At 46.0% G+C, this 17,781-nt stretch overlaps 1 protein-coding gene across 1 annotated transcript in view; it reads right to left on the bottom strand.

Moving 5' to 3' along the window:
* LOC137149193 (sodium channel protein type 5 subunit alpha-like) overlaps positions 1–17,781 on the bottom strand; it is a 145,611-nt gene that overhangs the window by 60,065 nt on the left and 67,765 nt on the right. Inside the window, exons 13-18 of the mRNA XM_067542553.1 lie at positions 16,504–16,662; positions 14,429–14,779; positions 13,282–13,740; positions 10,600–10,659; positions 2,618–2,831; positions 1,099–1,398 (exon numbers count right to left, since the gene is read on the bottom strand). Of these exons, the coding sequence (XP_067398654.1) occupies positions 1,099–1,398; positions 2,618–2,831; positions 10,600–10,659; positions 13,282–13,740; positions 14,429–14,779; positions 16,504–16,662 (1,543 nt within the window). The remainder of the gene's footprint in view (positions 1–1,098; positions 1,399–2,617; positions 2,832–10,599; positions 10,660–13,281; positions 13,741–14,428; positions 14,780–16,503; positions 16,663–17,781) is intronic.

Below are 17,781 nucleotides of genomic sequence, written 5' to 3' on the forward strand. Positions count from 1 at the left end.
GGGAGACCATGTGAAACCTGAGTCGTTTGATGTATTTGTTTAGACGACGCAGTTCTGATACAGGTCTCAGACCCCCCTTTTACTTGGGGATGAGGAAGTACCTCGAATAAAACCCTTGCCCCCGTCTGCCTTGAAGGACCATTTCCACTGCTCCTAGATTGAGGAGGGTGTCCACTTCCTACAAGAGGAGTTGCTCGTGAGAGGGGTCCCTGAAGAGGGACGGGGGTAAGGTGGTGGGGGGGGAAGTGAATTGTAGGGCATAGCCCCGAAAGACTATCCCGAGGACCCAACAGTCTGACGTGATGCTTGCCCATTCGATGTAGAAGAGTCTTAATCTGTCTAGGAAAGGGCGGGGCAGATCCAGGGAGGTGGTAGGGGTGCCACCCTTGGGCACACCATCAAAACTGCCCTTTCTGATTGCCCGACCCCTTGGGAGGCTCCTGCTGGGAGGCTGAGGACGAGCTAGGGGGCTGATTTCACCTTCTAAACCTACTATTTCTGTCCCTGCCCCTATAGGGCTGTAAAGGCCTAGGCGGGGCCTTGGCTGCTGCTGTGCCTGTAGCCATGACTGCTGCCTGGAAGCCTGGGGCGTGTACAGGCCAGGGGGCGAAGCTTGGCCCTGGAATCTTTAAGACCGTGCAGCTTCGCATCGGTCCCATCTGAAAACAGGCCTGACCCATCAAAGGGGAGGTCCTGAATGGTCTGCTGCACCTCCTGTGACAGCCCTGAGGACTGCAGCCACGTGCACAGCCTCACGGCGATGGCAGAGGCCATTGCCCTACTCGCCAAGTCTGCAGCATCACTGGACGTTTGTAGTGCCGCCCTAGCCATTGTAATTTCTTCATCCAGGACAGTGGCAAAGTTTGCGGCCTGGTCTTGGGGCAGGGCCTCAGCGAACCGCCTGAGGGAGTCCCACAAGTTAAAACTGTACCTTCCCAGTAGGGCCTGGTGGTTGGCAATCCTGAACTGCAGGGCTGCCGTTGAATAAATCTTTCTCCCAAACAAGCCCAGTTTCTTATTGTCCTTGTTTCTGGGAGTGGACCCCGGATGACCTTGTCTGTCCTGCTGGTTGGCCGCATCAACCACCAGAGTTCCCACCAGAGAACAGAAACTCGAACCCCTCGGCCGGGACATAGTACTTTTTCTCAGCCTCCTTCGATATAGGGGTGACCGAGACAGGAGTTTGCCACAGGGCCTTGGCAATTATAAGGACCCTGTCATGGATGGGCAAAGCCACCCTTGCTGGGGCCTCTGCCCCCAGCACGTTGAAGAGTGTATCCTCATCCTCCACTAACTCTTTGACTTCCAGCCGTAAGTTACAGGCCACCCTCTTAAGCAGCTCCTGGTGCGCCCTGAAATCTCTCAGTGGTGCCATGTGGTCCCTGGAGGCTGCCTCATCTGGGGAGGAGGAGGAGGACTGCCAAGGTGCGACCTGTGGCTGTTCCTCCCACTCCCCCCGACGACCGGGGCACCCGTGGAGGGTCCTCCCCTGGGTCCAATTCCTCGTCCAAGGAATGGTCTCTATGGGTTTTGTCCAGTGTGAGAGGCGCAGACTGAAACCCCGATGATGGGACGGACTGTGGCCCCGGTCCCATCTGGACGCCCCATGGACCCCAATAAGGCCATTGCTGCTGCCATTGACCCTGTGGCCAACCAGGGGCTGGCTGCGGCACCGGCTGAGGTGTCTCCTGGGGGCGTCAGCTGGACTTATTGGTGTCCCGACGGCTGCCCTCCTTTCGGGACCCCGAGCCACTGGAGCGGTGGTGCTGAGCCTGCCTCCGGCCCTTGGTGCCGCTCCATGCCAAGGACCGTCCTCTCGACGCCTCCGATGTGGAGGACAACGAGGACCGCCTCTGTCTCCGCAATCGGTGCCGATGACTGGAGGCGCGCTCCGAAGAGCTCGATGTCATTGAACGCCGTCTTGGCACCGACAACTTTCGGTGCCATTTGCCCTTAGGAGAACGGGAACGGTGCCGCTATGAGTTTCGCGGTGCCAAACCAGACTCCATTGACCGTGTTCTGCATTCCCTTGAGGGTGACCAGGTTCTGCACCGTGTCAATGCGGGCGAACTCCTCGATGCATGGCTCCCTGACTGCGACCGGGTTCTGCGCCACTTCGTTGCGGGCGACTTTTTTGGTACTGGGGATTGGGAACTGGAACTGTCCCCGCGCAGCGTGGCAGACCTTGAGCGGTGCCACCTTCTCTGCGCTGCCTCCGGTGTTGGGGACCAACTTCGGTGCCAAGGGGGGGGATCAGCTCAACGAGGTCGACTCGGAACGACTGTTAGGGGAGCGTCCTCGCTCTACCCCCAATGGCCGTCCGGCGGGAGACCTTTCCACCCCTGCCGGGGATCTCCACCGCCCTTCGGAGGGATCCAACGCAGAATTGCCCCGGGACACCAGCCCCTTCTCCCTCACGGGAGGGAGGGGCAGAGGTGGCGTAGGCAAGGCCAGCAAGGCTCTTGCCACCTGAAAAGCCTCCAGGGGTCAATGGCGTCGGCAGGGGAACTCCTCCACTCCCAGGAGTCGGGGGAGTCTCCCTGCTCGGAGATGCAGGCACCAGAGAGGACTTGACAGGCAGTGGCCAGTGCATCTCTGCACTCAACCCTGCCCTTACCGGCAGCGCAGGGGAATGTCCACGCTCTGTGCACTGCCGCTTCTTCTTCATCACTGGGGATGCCTCTCGGAGCCGAGTTGCTGTCGGTGCCGGGGGTGCGCTCTGTACCGATGATACGCTCAGCACCGAGGTGGATCAGGTCGGCTCGGAGGCCGGGAAGAGCGCTGCCTCCATCAGCATGGCTTTTAACTGAATATCTCGGTCCTTTTGGGTCCTTGGTTTAAAAGCCCTGCAGATTTTACATTTTTCTTTTCTGTGCTCTTCCCCCAAGCACCTAAGGCAGTACCTAAGCACCCAGGTCACGAGGGTTGCTGTGCGGGAAAGCACATGACTTAAAGCCAGGTGACCCGGGCATGGCCTGGCCACCCTAAGCCCCTCTGGGATTCTAATCTATCTAAACTAACACTACTTAACAACTACTTAATTCAGGTAGTAAAAGAACAAAGTTCAAACAATGGAGAATGGTACTTGCGAAGAGCAAGGCTAGTTCCAGCAACCATCATGGGCGGAAAGAAGGACTGAGGGGGCATAGGCCCGGCAGTGCCTCATATACCATGGCATGTGCGTGGGATTCCAGGGGGCAACAGAGCCGGCCCTACGGGATCAGCTCAGGGGAAAAAAGTTCCGGGAACCATGCACTCACCTATAGTGGACATGAGCAATCACTCTAAGAAGAACCAGTCCCTCTGTTCCAGTGCTGGTATTATGATGGAGAGTCTGCCATTCTGAATCTTTGTAGTTTTACAAACTTGTTTAGTCTTCTGAGATCTAGAATGGGCATCCATCCTCCATTCTTTTTCTGGGTCAAAAAAACAGTGGGAGTAGAAGCCCTTCCTTCTGTGTCGTTGGGGAATGTGTTCCATTGCTCCTATAAATAGGAGGGATAGATATGAAGGGGGTGGTATATTACGAATGGACGATCTATGAGACCCATTTGTCTGATGTGATATCTGTTCACTCAAATTGGATGGTTGTTGTTTTTGGCACTGGATAGTGAGGGAGGTCGTTCAAACCCTCAACCAAGACTTCAACATTGTTTGGCCAACAATGGTTGAGATGTCAACGGCCGGCTGTTGATGGGTTTGTCGACATCTTTGTGGTCTCTGCTTGTTCCTTTGAGGATTGTAATGTCTCGGTGTGAGTACTGTTGGTACCTATGTGGGTACGGCTGAAATCTGTATTGTTTTCTCCTCATTGCAGGTGTATAAATTCCAAGGGTACATAAGATTGCTCGTGAGTCCTTCATAGTATGAAGTATCTCATTGTTTTTCTCAGTAAAGAGTTTGACTTTATCGAAGGGGAGATCTTCTATTTTGACCTGTAACTCTTTGGAAAGGCCAGCAGAGTGAAGCCACAACGCCCTGTGCATGACAACCGCTGTAGCTGTTGTTCTGGCAGCTGCATTGGCAACATTTAGGGAAGCCTGCAGAGCAGTTCTTGCTACAAGTTGGCCTTCTTTTATGAGTGACCTGAATTATTCGTTTTTGTTGTCTGGAATGTCACTAAGAAATTAGAGGATCTTGGCATAATTGTTGTGATCGTAATTTGACAACAGTCCTGCAAAGTTGACTACTTGTAATTATAGTGTTGTAGATGAATACACTTTCTGGCTGAGTAAATCTAGCCTTTTCCAATCTTAATCATCAGGCATCGACCTATATGTGGGTCGTCTGCCCCTTTGGTTTGTGGCATCTGTAACGAGAAAGTTAGCGAGAGGATGTGTGAATAGAAATTCCATCCCCTTGGCAGGGACGTAATATTTTTGATCTGCTCTCTTGCAGTTGGTGGGATGGTAGCCGGTGTTGTTGGCTGGTTCCACTAATGCCTCATTGATTTGGTAAAGCAATCTTTGATGAGGTTGTACTATGGAGGATCCTCAGTAATTTGTGGTGAGATTCGAGGAGGATTTCTAGATTTCTGCCACTCTTTTGAACAGCTCATGGAAGTGTTTGAAGTCATTATCGGTGGTCGGTGAAGGAGCTATTATCACCTCAATGAGTAAAGAAGACAAATCATGTGCAGGGGATGATATGTCCTGTTCAATGCTTTCCTCTCTTTTCTCTATGGTTTCAGAGGTTGGCTCAGAAATAGAGGGGACAGATTGTGCAGAAGACCTAGGTCTGTGTCTGTAGGGACTGGGAGGTCTACTGTAAGTCTTAAAATAGTTTGACCATGTATGCCAGTTTGGCCATTAAATGGGATAACGCATGGGTGGTCCAAACCACCGTGGACCGTACCATGGACATGGGTGATGTCCAGTACGTTGTGTCTGTCAGTGCACTTCAGGAGTAGTCTGGTAAGGGAGGAATGTTGGGAGGAGAATTCACCCTCTTCTCCCCGGTTGTCATCTCCACTGGAAAATGGGATTGGAGAAAGAGCATCATCATGTGGAAAATGCACTGGAGAGGTATCTGTGCCAATCAGAGGCGACTGATGTGATGTTAATGGCATATCTCTCTGTTGGCAAAGATGTAATTTATTCTTGTGTTTTTGAACCGGCACCAATGTCTGTGCTGTAGCCTGTATTGGTGCCATAATCGGATTCAGTGCCATGTCCATTGTCGGTGCCGGTGTTGATGTCAGTACCACAGTTAGTGCCATGATGGCTGTTAGCACCACGCTCGCCATCGGTGCCATAACTGCAGTCAGAACTACAGTTGGTGCTGTAATCACTGTCGGTACCAAAGTTGTTGCGGTTGATGGCAGCCTGGTCTGGGGGGTGGTCTCTGTGCCATTTTCTTTGTCGGTGCCATAATGGAGGAGGTTGCTTTGTTTTTGCTTCTCAATTCCACACTGGGATGTTGCAAGTCCTTCAGTGTCACGGTACGAGTGGTACGTGAGGAACATGGTCCTCGTAGGTATTTAGTCTTTGAATTGTTGTTACCCTTAGGGGCGAGTTCCTCTTCTTTGCTGGCTCCCTCCTAGGTGAGGTTGAAGCTCTGTTTCATGAGGATTTTTCTGTTTTTTTGAAGAGGGGTTATCTAACCCTGGGTCAGAGGAGTGTCTCAAAGACTTTTCCATGAGAATGAGTTTAATTAAGAGATCCCTATCTCTTCAGGCTCTGGTTTTGAGGTTTTTGCAGTGTGTCATTTTTTAGGTAAATGAGCCTCACCCAATCATCAGACACATTGGGAGTCTCCATCTGATGTTGGGATGGCATCTCTGCAAGACATACATCTTTTAAATCCTGGTGAACCAGGCATATTGTGAGATTCCTTGGTGGGAAAGAAATGTATCCTACTCTATGAGGGAGGGAGGACAGGAGACATTTTTTTTTTAGACTGGAGAAAACTGGTAAGACTAACTACTGACTAAACAAAAGCTATTTCTAAGTGTAATAACTCATTGGATGAGTTAAAGTAGGAACTGCTGAGGGCTCCATCTTGGACCGCGGACAGCAACAGAGTTGCCAATGATGCCATGATACGGGAGCTGCACATGCACAACCTGGACGAGCATCACTGTAAAAATCTCCAATCAGGGACGCAAGGATGTGCCAACACCTAGAGTGGAGCACACACAGGGAAACCACTCAAATAAATAATACTAATAATCTCTCTCAGGTCTAACAGGTCTTAAAGATCACCTCATAATTATAACTTATTCTACACCAGAATAACACCGGTGTGACAAGTTGTTTGAAGATTAATTAATCAGGACAACCAAGGATAAGTTGGTCTGGGAGACTAGCAAGAGATCTTATTTTTCAATAACAGGACTTCAGGTAACTATCCCTGCAGAATGGTTTTAAAAATACTATTGTTAGGACTATGTGTTGTTTTGAAGGTGGAAATCAATAGACTCCTCTGAACTTCCATTTCATTTTCTATGTTGCTTAGAATGGAGCCATGCTTCTCCACCTTTTCTTGACAGTCATGGATGGAATCAATTGCAATTTAGAAATGAAAGGTACAGGGTTTTGGGATCTATTTAAAGATGACGGTCTTGTGTGTCCACAACTAAACATGCCAATAATTTTACACAAAACTGAATACCAGATAAAGGATACTTTTTAAAAAATAGCCCTTAAAATTAGGCACTGACCCAGATTATTTCCTTTTCATGTATTTCGTATAGTACTTTATGATGCTATATATTGATAACCCTAGCTGCTTATTGGAAATACAAAATGTCTTTTCAATTTGGACATGAATCTCCAAATTCTGAAAGAGCTATTATGTCTGTCTTATCATTAGAGAATTGCATTGTTTCTCACATTGCATAAATTTGTTACCTCTAGGGAACAATTCATTTTTCAGCACAGTAACAATGGAGTAAATAAAACAATCTCTATCTCTAGAGTCTTCATAATAGATAATAAAGTTATTATCCTTACCTCTTTTTGTTTTTCCTTCCGTGTACCAGTGGAAAACATACTGATGGTATCAGAAGTCCCAGAGGCCTGACTTAAAACCCCTGAGCTTTTCCACTGCTCTCTCCTATGCTTTAGTTGGTTTTCCTGCTGGAAATAAACCAAGATGGGCTTATTTTCTTTATTTTTATTTGGTGGCATACTTATTTCTAAAGCAGGAATTTCTTGGTAGAACATAAAACACATTGAGATACTCATGACTCTTTTTCAAGAGATAAGGAAATTCAGCTTCCTCTAATAACCCCCCAAACAAATAGAGGAACTCACAGTTTAGACAAATAATCATGTCAAGTATCTTATGCTAGAAGTGCATAATCAATCAATCAGGAGCAAAACTCACCTAAGACTTTTTATTTTTCCCAAAAGTAGGTAACCATGTAGAATCCCATATTATTTTACAGATTTTTACTATTCATTGGAAATTAAAGAAAAAATGGAAAACACAAGGCAAAAGAACCACAGAGAAGAAAAGAGAAAAAAGGAAGAAAATGAAGGGTACAGGAGACATGCAGAGGAACAGGAAATTAGGTAGAATGCAGGGAAGACACAAGGTAATAAGATCAGGAGACATATTAAAGGCATGGGGGATGCTCAGAATATCCCAGAATGAGAGATGAGCACCTAAAAGCCGCCCCAGGAGTTGAGGTAGAGAAGGGAAAACTTAGAAAAATTGCTTAACTTTCATAGTGTAGATTTTATTTGAGTTTCCTTTGGCTATCAATCCAATTAACTATCGCTATTAACTGAATAGCTTAGAGAAATTCAAATAAAGCCTCCTTTTGAGAGCTCTAAATCCCACCCATTTGTAACAACAGAGAAGGAGGCAGCAAGAAAGTAATTTCTGTCTTGGTCAAATTTCATTTAAGGTGATTGGCTTTCATCAAGGAGTAAATGGAAACAAAAAAAGGTTACTAACCTTTGTAACAATTGTTCTTCGAGATGTGCTGCTCATGCCTACTCCAATTAGGTGTGTGCACGCCGCGTGCAGTTATCAGGAAGTTTTTCTCCTAGCAAGATCCATCAGGTTGACCCAGGCGCCCCCTGGAGATGAGCTGCTAAGGCACCATCTGGAAGGCCCTGCTGACCCGCTGCCTCTTCAGTTCCTTCTTGCCGACTGGCTCCAACAGAGGGGTAAGCAGGTACGTTTTGGAATAGACATAAGCAATACATCTCGAAGAACAACAGTTACAAAAGTAAGTAACTGTTTTTTTTTTCTCGAGTGCTTGCTCATGTTGATTCCAATTAGGTGACTCCCAAGCTGACCGAGTTGGAGGGGTCAGAGTTCACAGAATTACTGATTGGAGCACTGCTCTGCCGAATGCCACATCATCTCTGACCTGTTGTGTGATGGGATAGTGCTAGGTGGATTTATGACCACCTTGCTGCCATGCAGATTTCCTGAGCAGAGACATGAGCCAGGAAGGCTGTTGAGGAGACCTGCAACCTTGTAGAATGATCTTTGAGTGTGGGGGCAAGTCTTTTTGCCAGGTCATAACAGGTCCTAATGCAGGACGTGATCCACAATGAAATCCTTTGCGAAGACATTGGGGAAGCCTATCATTCAGTCTGCTACTGCAACGAAAAGTTGGTCTGATCTGGTAAACAGCTTTGTCCTTTCAATGTAGAATGCCAGTGCCCTCCTGACATCTAGGGAATGCAGGTTTCATTCTCTGTTGTTGGTATGTGGTTTAGGGGAAAATACAGGGAGAAAGACATCCTGGCTTTTATGAAACTGGGACACCACCTTCGGAGGAAGGCGGATGAAGTTATAACTGGACTTTGTCTTTATGGAACACTGTGTATGGAGGCCCCAAAGTCAGGACCTTGAGTTCAGAGACTTTCCTGGCTGACATTATTGCCACCAGGAATGCCACCTTCCATGAAAGGTAGAGGAGGGAGCATGTTGCTAAGGGGTCAAAGGGAGGGCCCATCAGCGTGGAAAGCACCAAGTTGAGGTTCCAGGCTGGTATTGGGCAGCGGGCCTGTGGGTAAATCCTGTCCAGACCCTTAAGAAAATGGCCCACCACTGGCAAAGACTGAAAGGCCATGCATCCCTGGGTAGAATGCAGAGATTGCCTCCACGTGTACTTTTAGTGACGAGACAGCCAGGCCTAGTTGCTTCAGGTGCAGCAAATAATCCAAGATGGAGGATACTGATGCCTGTGTCCGGGGGGGAAGGGGGGGGAAGGGGTGTACCTTTCTGCAATGACCAGATTAAGAATCTCTTCCACTTATCCAAGTAAGTGGCCCTAGTGGATGGCTTCCTGCTATCAAGGAGGACCTCTCTGACAGGCTCAGAGCATGTTGATTCTATGCTGTTTAGGCATGAAGCTTCCATACTGTGAGGTGGAGAAACTCTAAGTTGGGATGTTGTAGGCGGCCATGATCTTGAGTAATCAGGTCCAGCATTAATGGTAGAGTGACTGGGATGGCTGCTGACAGTTCCAGCAGCATTGAGTTTCAGTGTTGTGAAGGCAGGCTGGAGCTATGAGGATAATGAATGCTTCCTCCCTCTTAACCATGAGCAGGACCCTGTGGACGAGCAGGAAGAGAATGCACAGAGGAGGTGCTACTCCCAACTAAGGAGAAATGCATCTGCAATCAAGCCCAGACTGCGGTTCAGGAACAAGCAAAACTGCTGACACTTCCTGTTGAGCGTTGTTGTGAACAAGTCTACATGGGGAATTCCCCATCTTTGGAAAACACTGCTTATGACATGCGATCGCAAGGACCACTCATGATTGCAGAAGGACCTGCTGAGCCGGTCTACCAGTCCATTCTGGCTCTCAGGTAGTAAGATGCTTCTAGGTGGATGGAGCTGGCTATGCAGAATTCCCAGAACCTGAGGGCTTCACAACACAGGGGAGAGGAGAGTGCTCCCCCTGTCTGTTTATGTAAAACATTGCTGAGGAGTTGCCTGTCATTGTCGAAATACATTTTCTTTTAGATAGGGGTGGACAGATGGCAGACCAGTCGGACTCCCCTGAGCTCCCTGACGTTGTTGTGGAGAGAGAGCTCTGATTGGAACCATAACCCTTGAGTCCAGAGAGTCCCTAGATGGGCACCCCATCCCATCTCTGAAGCATCTGTGACCAGCGTCATCGAGGTTTGTGGTCTGTAGAAAGGTACTCCTGCTCAGACTGCACTTGGATTGAGCCAGCAGTGGAGGGCCTCAATAACCCTGGGCAGAAGTGAGACTACCTTGTTCAGACTGTCCCTGTTTGGGTGATACGTGGACGCTAACCAAGCTTGGAGAGGTCTGAGTCGAAGCCTGGCGTGTTGAACTACACGGGCGCAGGGGGTCATGTGGCCAACCAACTTTAGGCAATTTTGCGCTCTCAGGTAGGGAAGTGCCTGAGGTCCTCTGATGGAATTAATACTGTGAAAATGAGACTCTTGTAGAAGTGCCCTGGCCTGAACAGAGTCCAGTGTGGCTCCTATAAATTCTATCCTCTGAGTGGGAGATAGGGTTGACTTGAAAACATTCAGCAGCAGCCCCAGCTCACTGAATGTTGCCTGAACCAGAGAAACATGGACCTCTAGCTGGGCCTTGGAATGGCCCTTGATCAGTCAGTCATCCGGGTATGGAAACACTTGAACCCAGTGTCACCTGAGTAACGTGGCGACTACTGCCATGTACTTGGTGAAGACCCTGGGAGCTGCTGACAACCTGAAGGAGAGAATTGTAAACTAGTAATGAGTGTGGTTCACTACAAATCTGAGGAACCTTTTGTGATGAGGAATTATCGATATGTGAAAGTATGTGCCCATCAAGTGGAGGGTAACATATCAGTCCCCTGGATCCAGAGAGGGAATGATGGTAGCCAAGGAAACCATGCAAAATTTCAGCTTCTTCATAAATCTGTTGAGGTTTTGTAGGTCAAGGATGGGTCTGAGTCCCCCTTTGCCTTTGGAATTAGGCAATAACAGGAGTAAAATCCCTTTTCTCTTAGCTCCTGAGGAACCTCCTCCACAACTGTTGTGTGCAGGAGCGCTTGCACCTCCCGTGTAAGAAGTTGCTCATGAGAGGAGTCCCTGAAGCGGGACGGGGGTAGGAGGGTGGGGAAGAGTAGAACTGCAGAGAATATCCCAGTTCTACTGTGTGCAGCACCCATCTGTCTAAGTTTATCCAGGCCTATGCCTGATAGAACTGCGACAGATGATTAAAAAAACAGGGGTGAGGATTTGGAAATTAGTCTGGTAAGTCGCACCCTCAAAATGATTGCTGTGTTGTTGAACTCCAGCCTTGGTGCCGGGTATGGTGCCAACCTTGGTGCCGACTTTGGTGCCGGGTACGGTGCCGACCTCGGTGTCAGGTACGGTGCCGTGTGGCGACCAACAACTCCCTGAAGGTGGGGGGTAGCATCTCTCTGAGGCAAGAGGCTGAAGTTCCCTGGCAAAGGACCCTTGGGCCTGATGGTAGGCTCAAGGCATCCAGAAGGGCCACTGTGGTGGCAGCTGCCATTAAGCCTGCCAAGGCCCCACAAAGGGATTTGTCCAGGGTCCTGGCTGTGCTGGCTTTTCCTCGAGTGGTGCCTGCTGCAATGGGAGGTAAACAACTCGGCTTCTGAGTCAGAAGTCCTTGAGTCTGGGCGTGGGGATCAGGGTGGTGCTGACCTGGACAGTGCCTGAAAGTGGCTCCTGGGCAATGGTGATCGGTGCCACATCATGGCCAGTTTGCCTTTAGATGGCACCACGTTCTTCCGAGGTGCTAGAGGTCTTACAATTGTGGCTCTCTCCAACCTGGCAGGAGACTGCTGTGCCATCATGGCTATGAGGTCTCTAGATGCCTCAAAGTTGTCCGGGGTGGATGGCAGGGGATCCAAATCATCCCTTAGACGTTCCCTTGCTGGGGAGTCAATGGGCACCGGACTTGACGCGCCCTTCTGTGGGCCTGGAGTCAATGGTGCTGCCACCGATGGAATAGGTGCTTTGGGTCCCTGCCCAGTACACACTCCACTGACATCCTTTGCAGCTGACTTCACCGTGGGTGAGCACCTTCTTGTGAGGCACTGGTGAATGGGAGTGGTGCCAGGACAACTCCGGTGCCAAAAGGGATCAATGCTTGGAGTCTCTGGGTGCTGAAGATTTCCTCAGTGCTGCCCTCTCCCTTACTGAGTGGAGTGCACTGCACCAAGGACCTGGGGTCCAGGTAGCCTGCTGGCTGGGACCTTAGAGCTGCTTCCATGAGGAGGTGCTTTAGCCTGACTCCTCTCCATCTTAGTCCTGGGTTTAAAGTCCCTGCAGATTTTTCACCTGTCCATCTGGTGGGATTCCTCAAGGCACTTTAAGCAGTAGTTATATGAGTCATCCTTAGGCATAGACTTATGGCAAGACCCACACGGCTTAAATCCCTGGAATCAAAGCATGCTCTGATTCCCCGGACAGGGATAAAAAAAAGAAGGGGGGGCCCCTGGAATGAAGCTTAACTACTAAATCTTACTAACTACTCTAAGTATTTCAACTATTTACAGATAACTGTGAAAGGAAGATTACTAGGGGATCACTTGTCGCTGCAGGAGAAAGAAGAAGCTCCAATGACCGTCATGACAGTAAGAAGGAACTGAAGAGGCAGCGGGTTGGCAGGGACCTATATACAGTGCCATAGTGGCGTGACTCCAGGGGGCTCCTAGGTCAATCCGACGGGTATTACTTGGGGAAAAACTTCCTGATGACTGTGTACATGGTGCACACACAGCTAATTGGAATCAACATGAGCAAGCTCTCGAAGAACAGATAGAAACAGAAGTGCAGATAGCAAGGAAAAAATAAAGGGAAAGTTGAATACAACTGAGCATCAACAGCATCTTCTTGCTGAAGCCACTGGAAGAACAAGGAATCAGGAAGGTGGTTGCATCTGCATGCATTGTTGCAGGGCCACCAGGAAGGCAAATATCCACACTACTAACCCCTTTTTCACATGGACAGAAAATGCACTTCATCAAACAGCTAACAGAATGTATACATCACAGGCATTGTGAAACATACCACATTGAAGTCCTGCTGCACAAAGTGAAAACTGTAAACTTTCCATTTCCAGATAGAATCTTTCCTCACCCTTATAAAACATTCAGAAAGCCTGTTTTTACTCTAGCAAGACTAGGACTCAGAATAATGGAGAACTGGTCCATATGTGGACTAGGAACAAAGTCTTTTTGTACATTAGTTTATTAGATATGTGGAAATGACAGAAGGGAAGATGGGTTAAATTTATAATTTACCGCTGAGTCCTGGAGACTATTTTTTAAGAGGTGAAAGTATAAAGGGATCTCAAAACATTTAGGCTTCTTACCATTGTTGTATATTCCATTTCGGTGTATGTGCTATTTTCATCACTATAATCTTCACTGTATGACTCTACCTCAGCAATGGGAACACAGACAAATGTGTTACAATTGATCATAAAATCCTCATTCTCCCTTGCTACTAGGGATTTCTCTTTGCTTTTGTAAATCCCATTATCAGTGTAATTATCCTCCATTTTTTCCCTCATCTCCATAGCAGCATGATAATTCCCACCAATGTTCTGCGCAGTAACTTTCACCATAGTCTTCCTGCTGGCTGTTGTTTTTAGCTCTTGTCTGCGTATTTTGCAACACAAATCCCATGTTATGTGTATCATGAACTGCAGACCCCTATGAATCCGAGAAAAGGCAATCTGAAGCTTGGTCCTCTTCTCAGCTTCAACTGGTATTGGCAGATCATCAATATTAAAGGAATTCAGCAGCAAGGCAATGAAGAGGTTGAGCACCTGAAAACAATTGAAGTGAAAAGTAAGTTGATAACACTATTTTTTAATTGAAAAAGCAATCATGGAAACCCTTTTTTAAAATAAAAAAACCCCAAATAATTCTTCTTGTTATAACAACACAGTAACAAGAAAACATCTACTATACTATATTATTCAGTAAATATTTTGCTAATGCATGAGCTGAGCATGGATGGATTCCCAAATAGTGAAGTTTAATGATGCACTATAGAGACAAATAAAGTATGTAAAAGTTAGGCAGAAAGTATGAAATATGAGGTACAGAAGGGACAGGAAGTAAGTTATATGACGGATCAGATGCAGGAGCCAACAGTAATTAATTGTAAGGCTTACTGAACAGTACAGTAACCTGGCCAGAGCAAACGAATAGAGAGAGAAGGGAACCATAGGCATAAATACTGAAGGCAAAGCTCCTGTGATATAATATATACAGTAAGACACTGAACTATCCAAATGGTTTGACCAGCAGTACCCTTCTCAAGCCAGGAAGAGGCCAAAAAAAATGGCATATCCACTAATACCCAGTTTGCAAAAGATAAACAAACATGGGTCATTCATTAAAAAAATAACACATTTGCCTTATGGAAGACTCATACTTTCCAGAAAAAAATGGCAAGGTAGCACATTTTGCAGTTCAATAATAGAAACAGAATAATATACAGAAACTCACCAGTAGGTTTCCTACCACCAGGACCAGCAAGAAAAAAGGAAGACACATCCCTTTCCCAGCTATTTCCATGCAGTTCCACAGGGTTTCAATCCATTCTCCACACAGAATTCGGAATACAATAAGGAACGAATGGAAGAAATCATTCATATGCCAGCGTAAATTGCGATCTGTGTTTATATTAGTGTAGTTGCTGTAAGATTTTCCCAAAACCTGATTTCCTACTACAGCAAAAATAAATACAGTGATAACCAAAACCAGTTCGAGGCTACTCAAGGTACCAGTTGACTGACACATGATTTTCACAAAAGTATTTAAGGCTGGCCATGACTTTGACAATTTGAAGATCCTCAGCTGTAGACAAAACACAATAGCACAATGTCAGATAGCAAAAATATAGATACTGTATTTCTAACATTGCACTTATAAAAAAAACTGAGCCAATAATTTTGATATATTTATTATACTCGGAAATGAGTAATACTTTATTGTAGTTTTTTTCCTGACTCATCAGAAACATAAAAATTTCATTCTGGTAATAAGCAGAACTATTTGTTCTGAGTAATATTTGTTCTCAATGTAGCCCTCTTGCTTGTTATAGGATTATTTGCAAACTGATTCTAAGTACATTATTTGTGCACTTTAAATGTATTCTTTATTCACAACTATCCAATAGTTTGGATTAATAATTTTCAGACTATTGGCTGTTCATGAACAGTTTGATTCTGCTTATCACTATTTCTTATTTGTGTTGTGTGCTTGGGCCAACTAAGTCACATGGTGGTGTTTTGGCAAAACATATTAATTAACAGAGTATAATGCATTTCTGAAAATTCATTATGAAGGAGTCATTCATGCTAAAATTCATGAAAAGTTCAGGATTCAAGAATACTTTCTTTAACACACAGCAGTTGTCCAAATAAAAAAAATGACATCACGAATCAAGGCAAATCAAACTCGGTGCTTTTATTTAAGAAGATAATTGCAAATATATTGTATGTATTATTTGTATTGTTTAACCAGCTCAAGAAATAAGTATTACTATACTACTAAAAAGACTCAAATAATTAAAAGCAAATTATGATTTGTGAATATTTTTGTGAATAAAAATGCTGTCTTTATTATGATTTGTAGGGTTCTGTTATTCATTAATATTATAAGTATGGCTATATCAACTGTAACTAGCTCATAAGTCTCACTGAACTGATGAGCTTTTTGCTTTAAGTTCTATGGAAACAGGACTGTGTCTTGGTACATTACCATCGAGCCAAGCTTTTAGATCCTGATCAAGAATTGATTGAGTTCCATGAAATGGAAGCCAATGGAAATTATCTGAAAACCAAGCTCCCTCCGTTCCCCTCCCAGTCTGGTGTATCACCACTAGTAATATGGGTTTTGCATGCCAAAGTAGGACTTTAGTGACACCTGTTCACCCTGTGAGGGCTTTAGTGGCACCCCATTGTCTTCAGCTTGTTTGCACAGATATAACTGATTATCACAGTAACCAGTCTTGGTTATGATGTATAAGAAGAAATATAATTCAAATGACTCCTACTTAGCTGTGGAAGGCTAACATAAATAAACAGCATTAAGAACAGTCATAAGGATTAGTCACAAAATCAGCAGATATGACTCAAAGTATTTGTGGTGAGGAAATCTCGGGACCCCTAACCTCACCTAAATATTCCAAGAATATCCTTGGGGAGGGAGAGGGGGAAGGCCCTCACATCCCCACCTCCACCAAAGAAAGGGTCTGGGACAGAGTGACAGAGCTGATCCCAGTCCTTGCAGAGAAATGATAAGGGGTGGAGAGTCAAAGCAGCAAAGCCCCCTGGAGTCAGGATCCTCAAGATAGATGGCTCCAGAGGTTCTTATTGTTTTATTATATACTAACACCGTATCAAGTTTACAAATTCATCAAACAATTTAGATATAAATTGGTCATTTGGATACAGTCTAGAATTTTCATAGTAGTTATTCACTACCTACAAATAAAATTATTGAGGGGAATGTGGGCCACTGAAATAATGCAAAGTGTTTATTGTTTTGTCAAACAGACAAAAAAGAGGAATCATTACCAATCTAAAAAATGTCAGGTTTTTTTCCAGAAACAGGCTTATTAGGCCTATCATAACAATTATGCTGTCAAAAATATTCCAGCCCTGCTGAAAATAGTAGTAGGGATTTAGAGCGATGATTTTGAAGATCATTTCTGCTGTAAAAATTCCAGTGAAGACCTGTGAAAGGGAAAGAGAAACTGATGTCAGCATAAAAGTACTAGGAGCTTGTCTCTTGACAATGCTGACTTCTTATAAATATAAGGCTAAAATACGTCTCCATGAAAATCTACCAAGGCAGGCATCCAACGGCAGAGGAGGTATAGTACAAATTGTCCATCACCCTCAAACTGGCAATTTATCCCTTCCTCCACCCTAAGAAAAAAAAGTGTGAACAAATAAGCAATGAGCCTTGCAACCTGACCTGAAGAACAACAGATTCAAGCACTGCTGAGTGCATACAGTAAGAATATCCTGCTCCCTGCCCTTCCGCAGTTAAAGTGGGGAGCATTAGCTCAGTGGACTCAGATGTCTCAGTTACCCACAGTATCATATGAAGAGACAGGTGATTTCAAAAGTAACAGGACCCAATCCATTTAAAGTTAAAAGTTGCACTACAAAACTAATCAGCAGTCAATACAACATACTGTCTGAGAAAAGCACACTTTAAATGGTGTTCTGCTCTAGAGGATGTTTCCAACATGGTCAGTAGCCCCATGTAAAATGCATTACGCTGATTCCATACGGCAATGACAAGATGTCAATAACTCTAGTTCAACACCATGAAAGGCCATCTGCTGTGACCTATGCATCCAGAAGCATCTGCTGATGAAAAAAAATTCTCAGATTTCAAACTTGAGTAATAAATATTGGGCAAATACCCCAAACTGAGGAAAACAGGGTTACTCACCCTGTACAGTAACTGAGGTTCTTCGAGATGTGTGTCTCTGTGGGTGCTCTACTTCAGGTGTCGATGCATCCCGGAGTCATCAACTGGAGATTTTTGCAGCAATGCCTGGCGTTGTCGTATCAACTGTTGCTCATGCGGCCCACCCCTCAGTTCCTTCTATACCATGGAGCTCCAGTTACAAGCTTCGAAGTAGAGGGGAGGAAGGAGGGGGTAGTGGAGCACCAAAAGGGGGACACATCTCGAAGAACCTCAGTTACTACACAGGGTGAGTTACCCTCTTTTCTTCTTTGAGTGCTGTCCCAGTGGGTGCTCACTTCAGGTGATTGAAAAGCGGTGTCCCGTCGTGTATGGGGGGACTTCAGAGTGTTTAGAGGAACTGCTTTTAACAC

The sequence above is a fragment of the Emydura macquarii genome, unplaced genomic scaffold (genome assembly GCF_026122565.2).
Source record: "Emydura macquarii macquarii isolate MOO-44397 ecotype Brisbane River unplaced genomic scaffold, CSIRO-AGI_Emac_v2 contig_719, whole genome shotgun sequence".
NCBI classification, from domain to species: domain Eukaryota; kingdom Metazoa; phylum Chordata; order Testudines; family Chelidae; genus Emydura; species Emydura macquarii.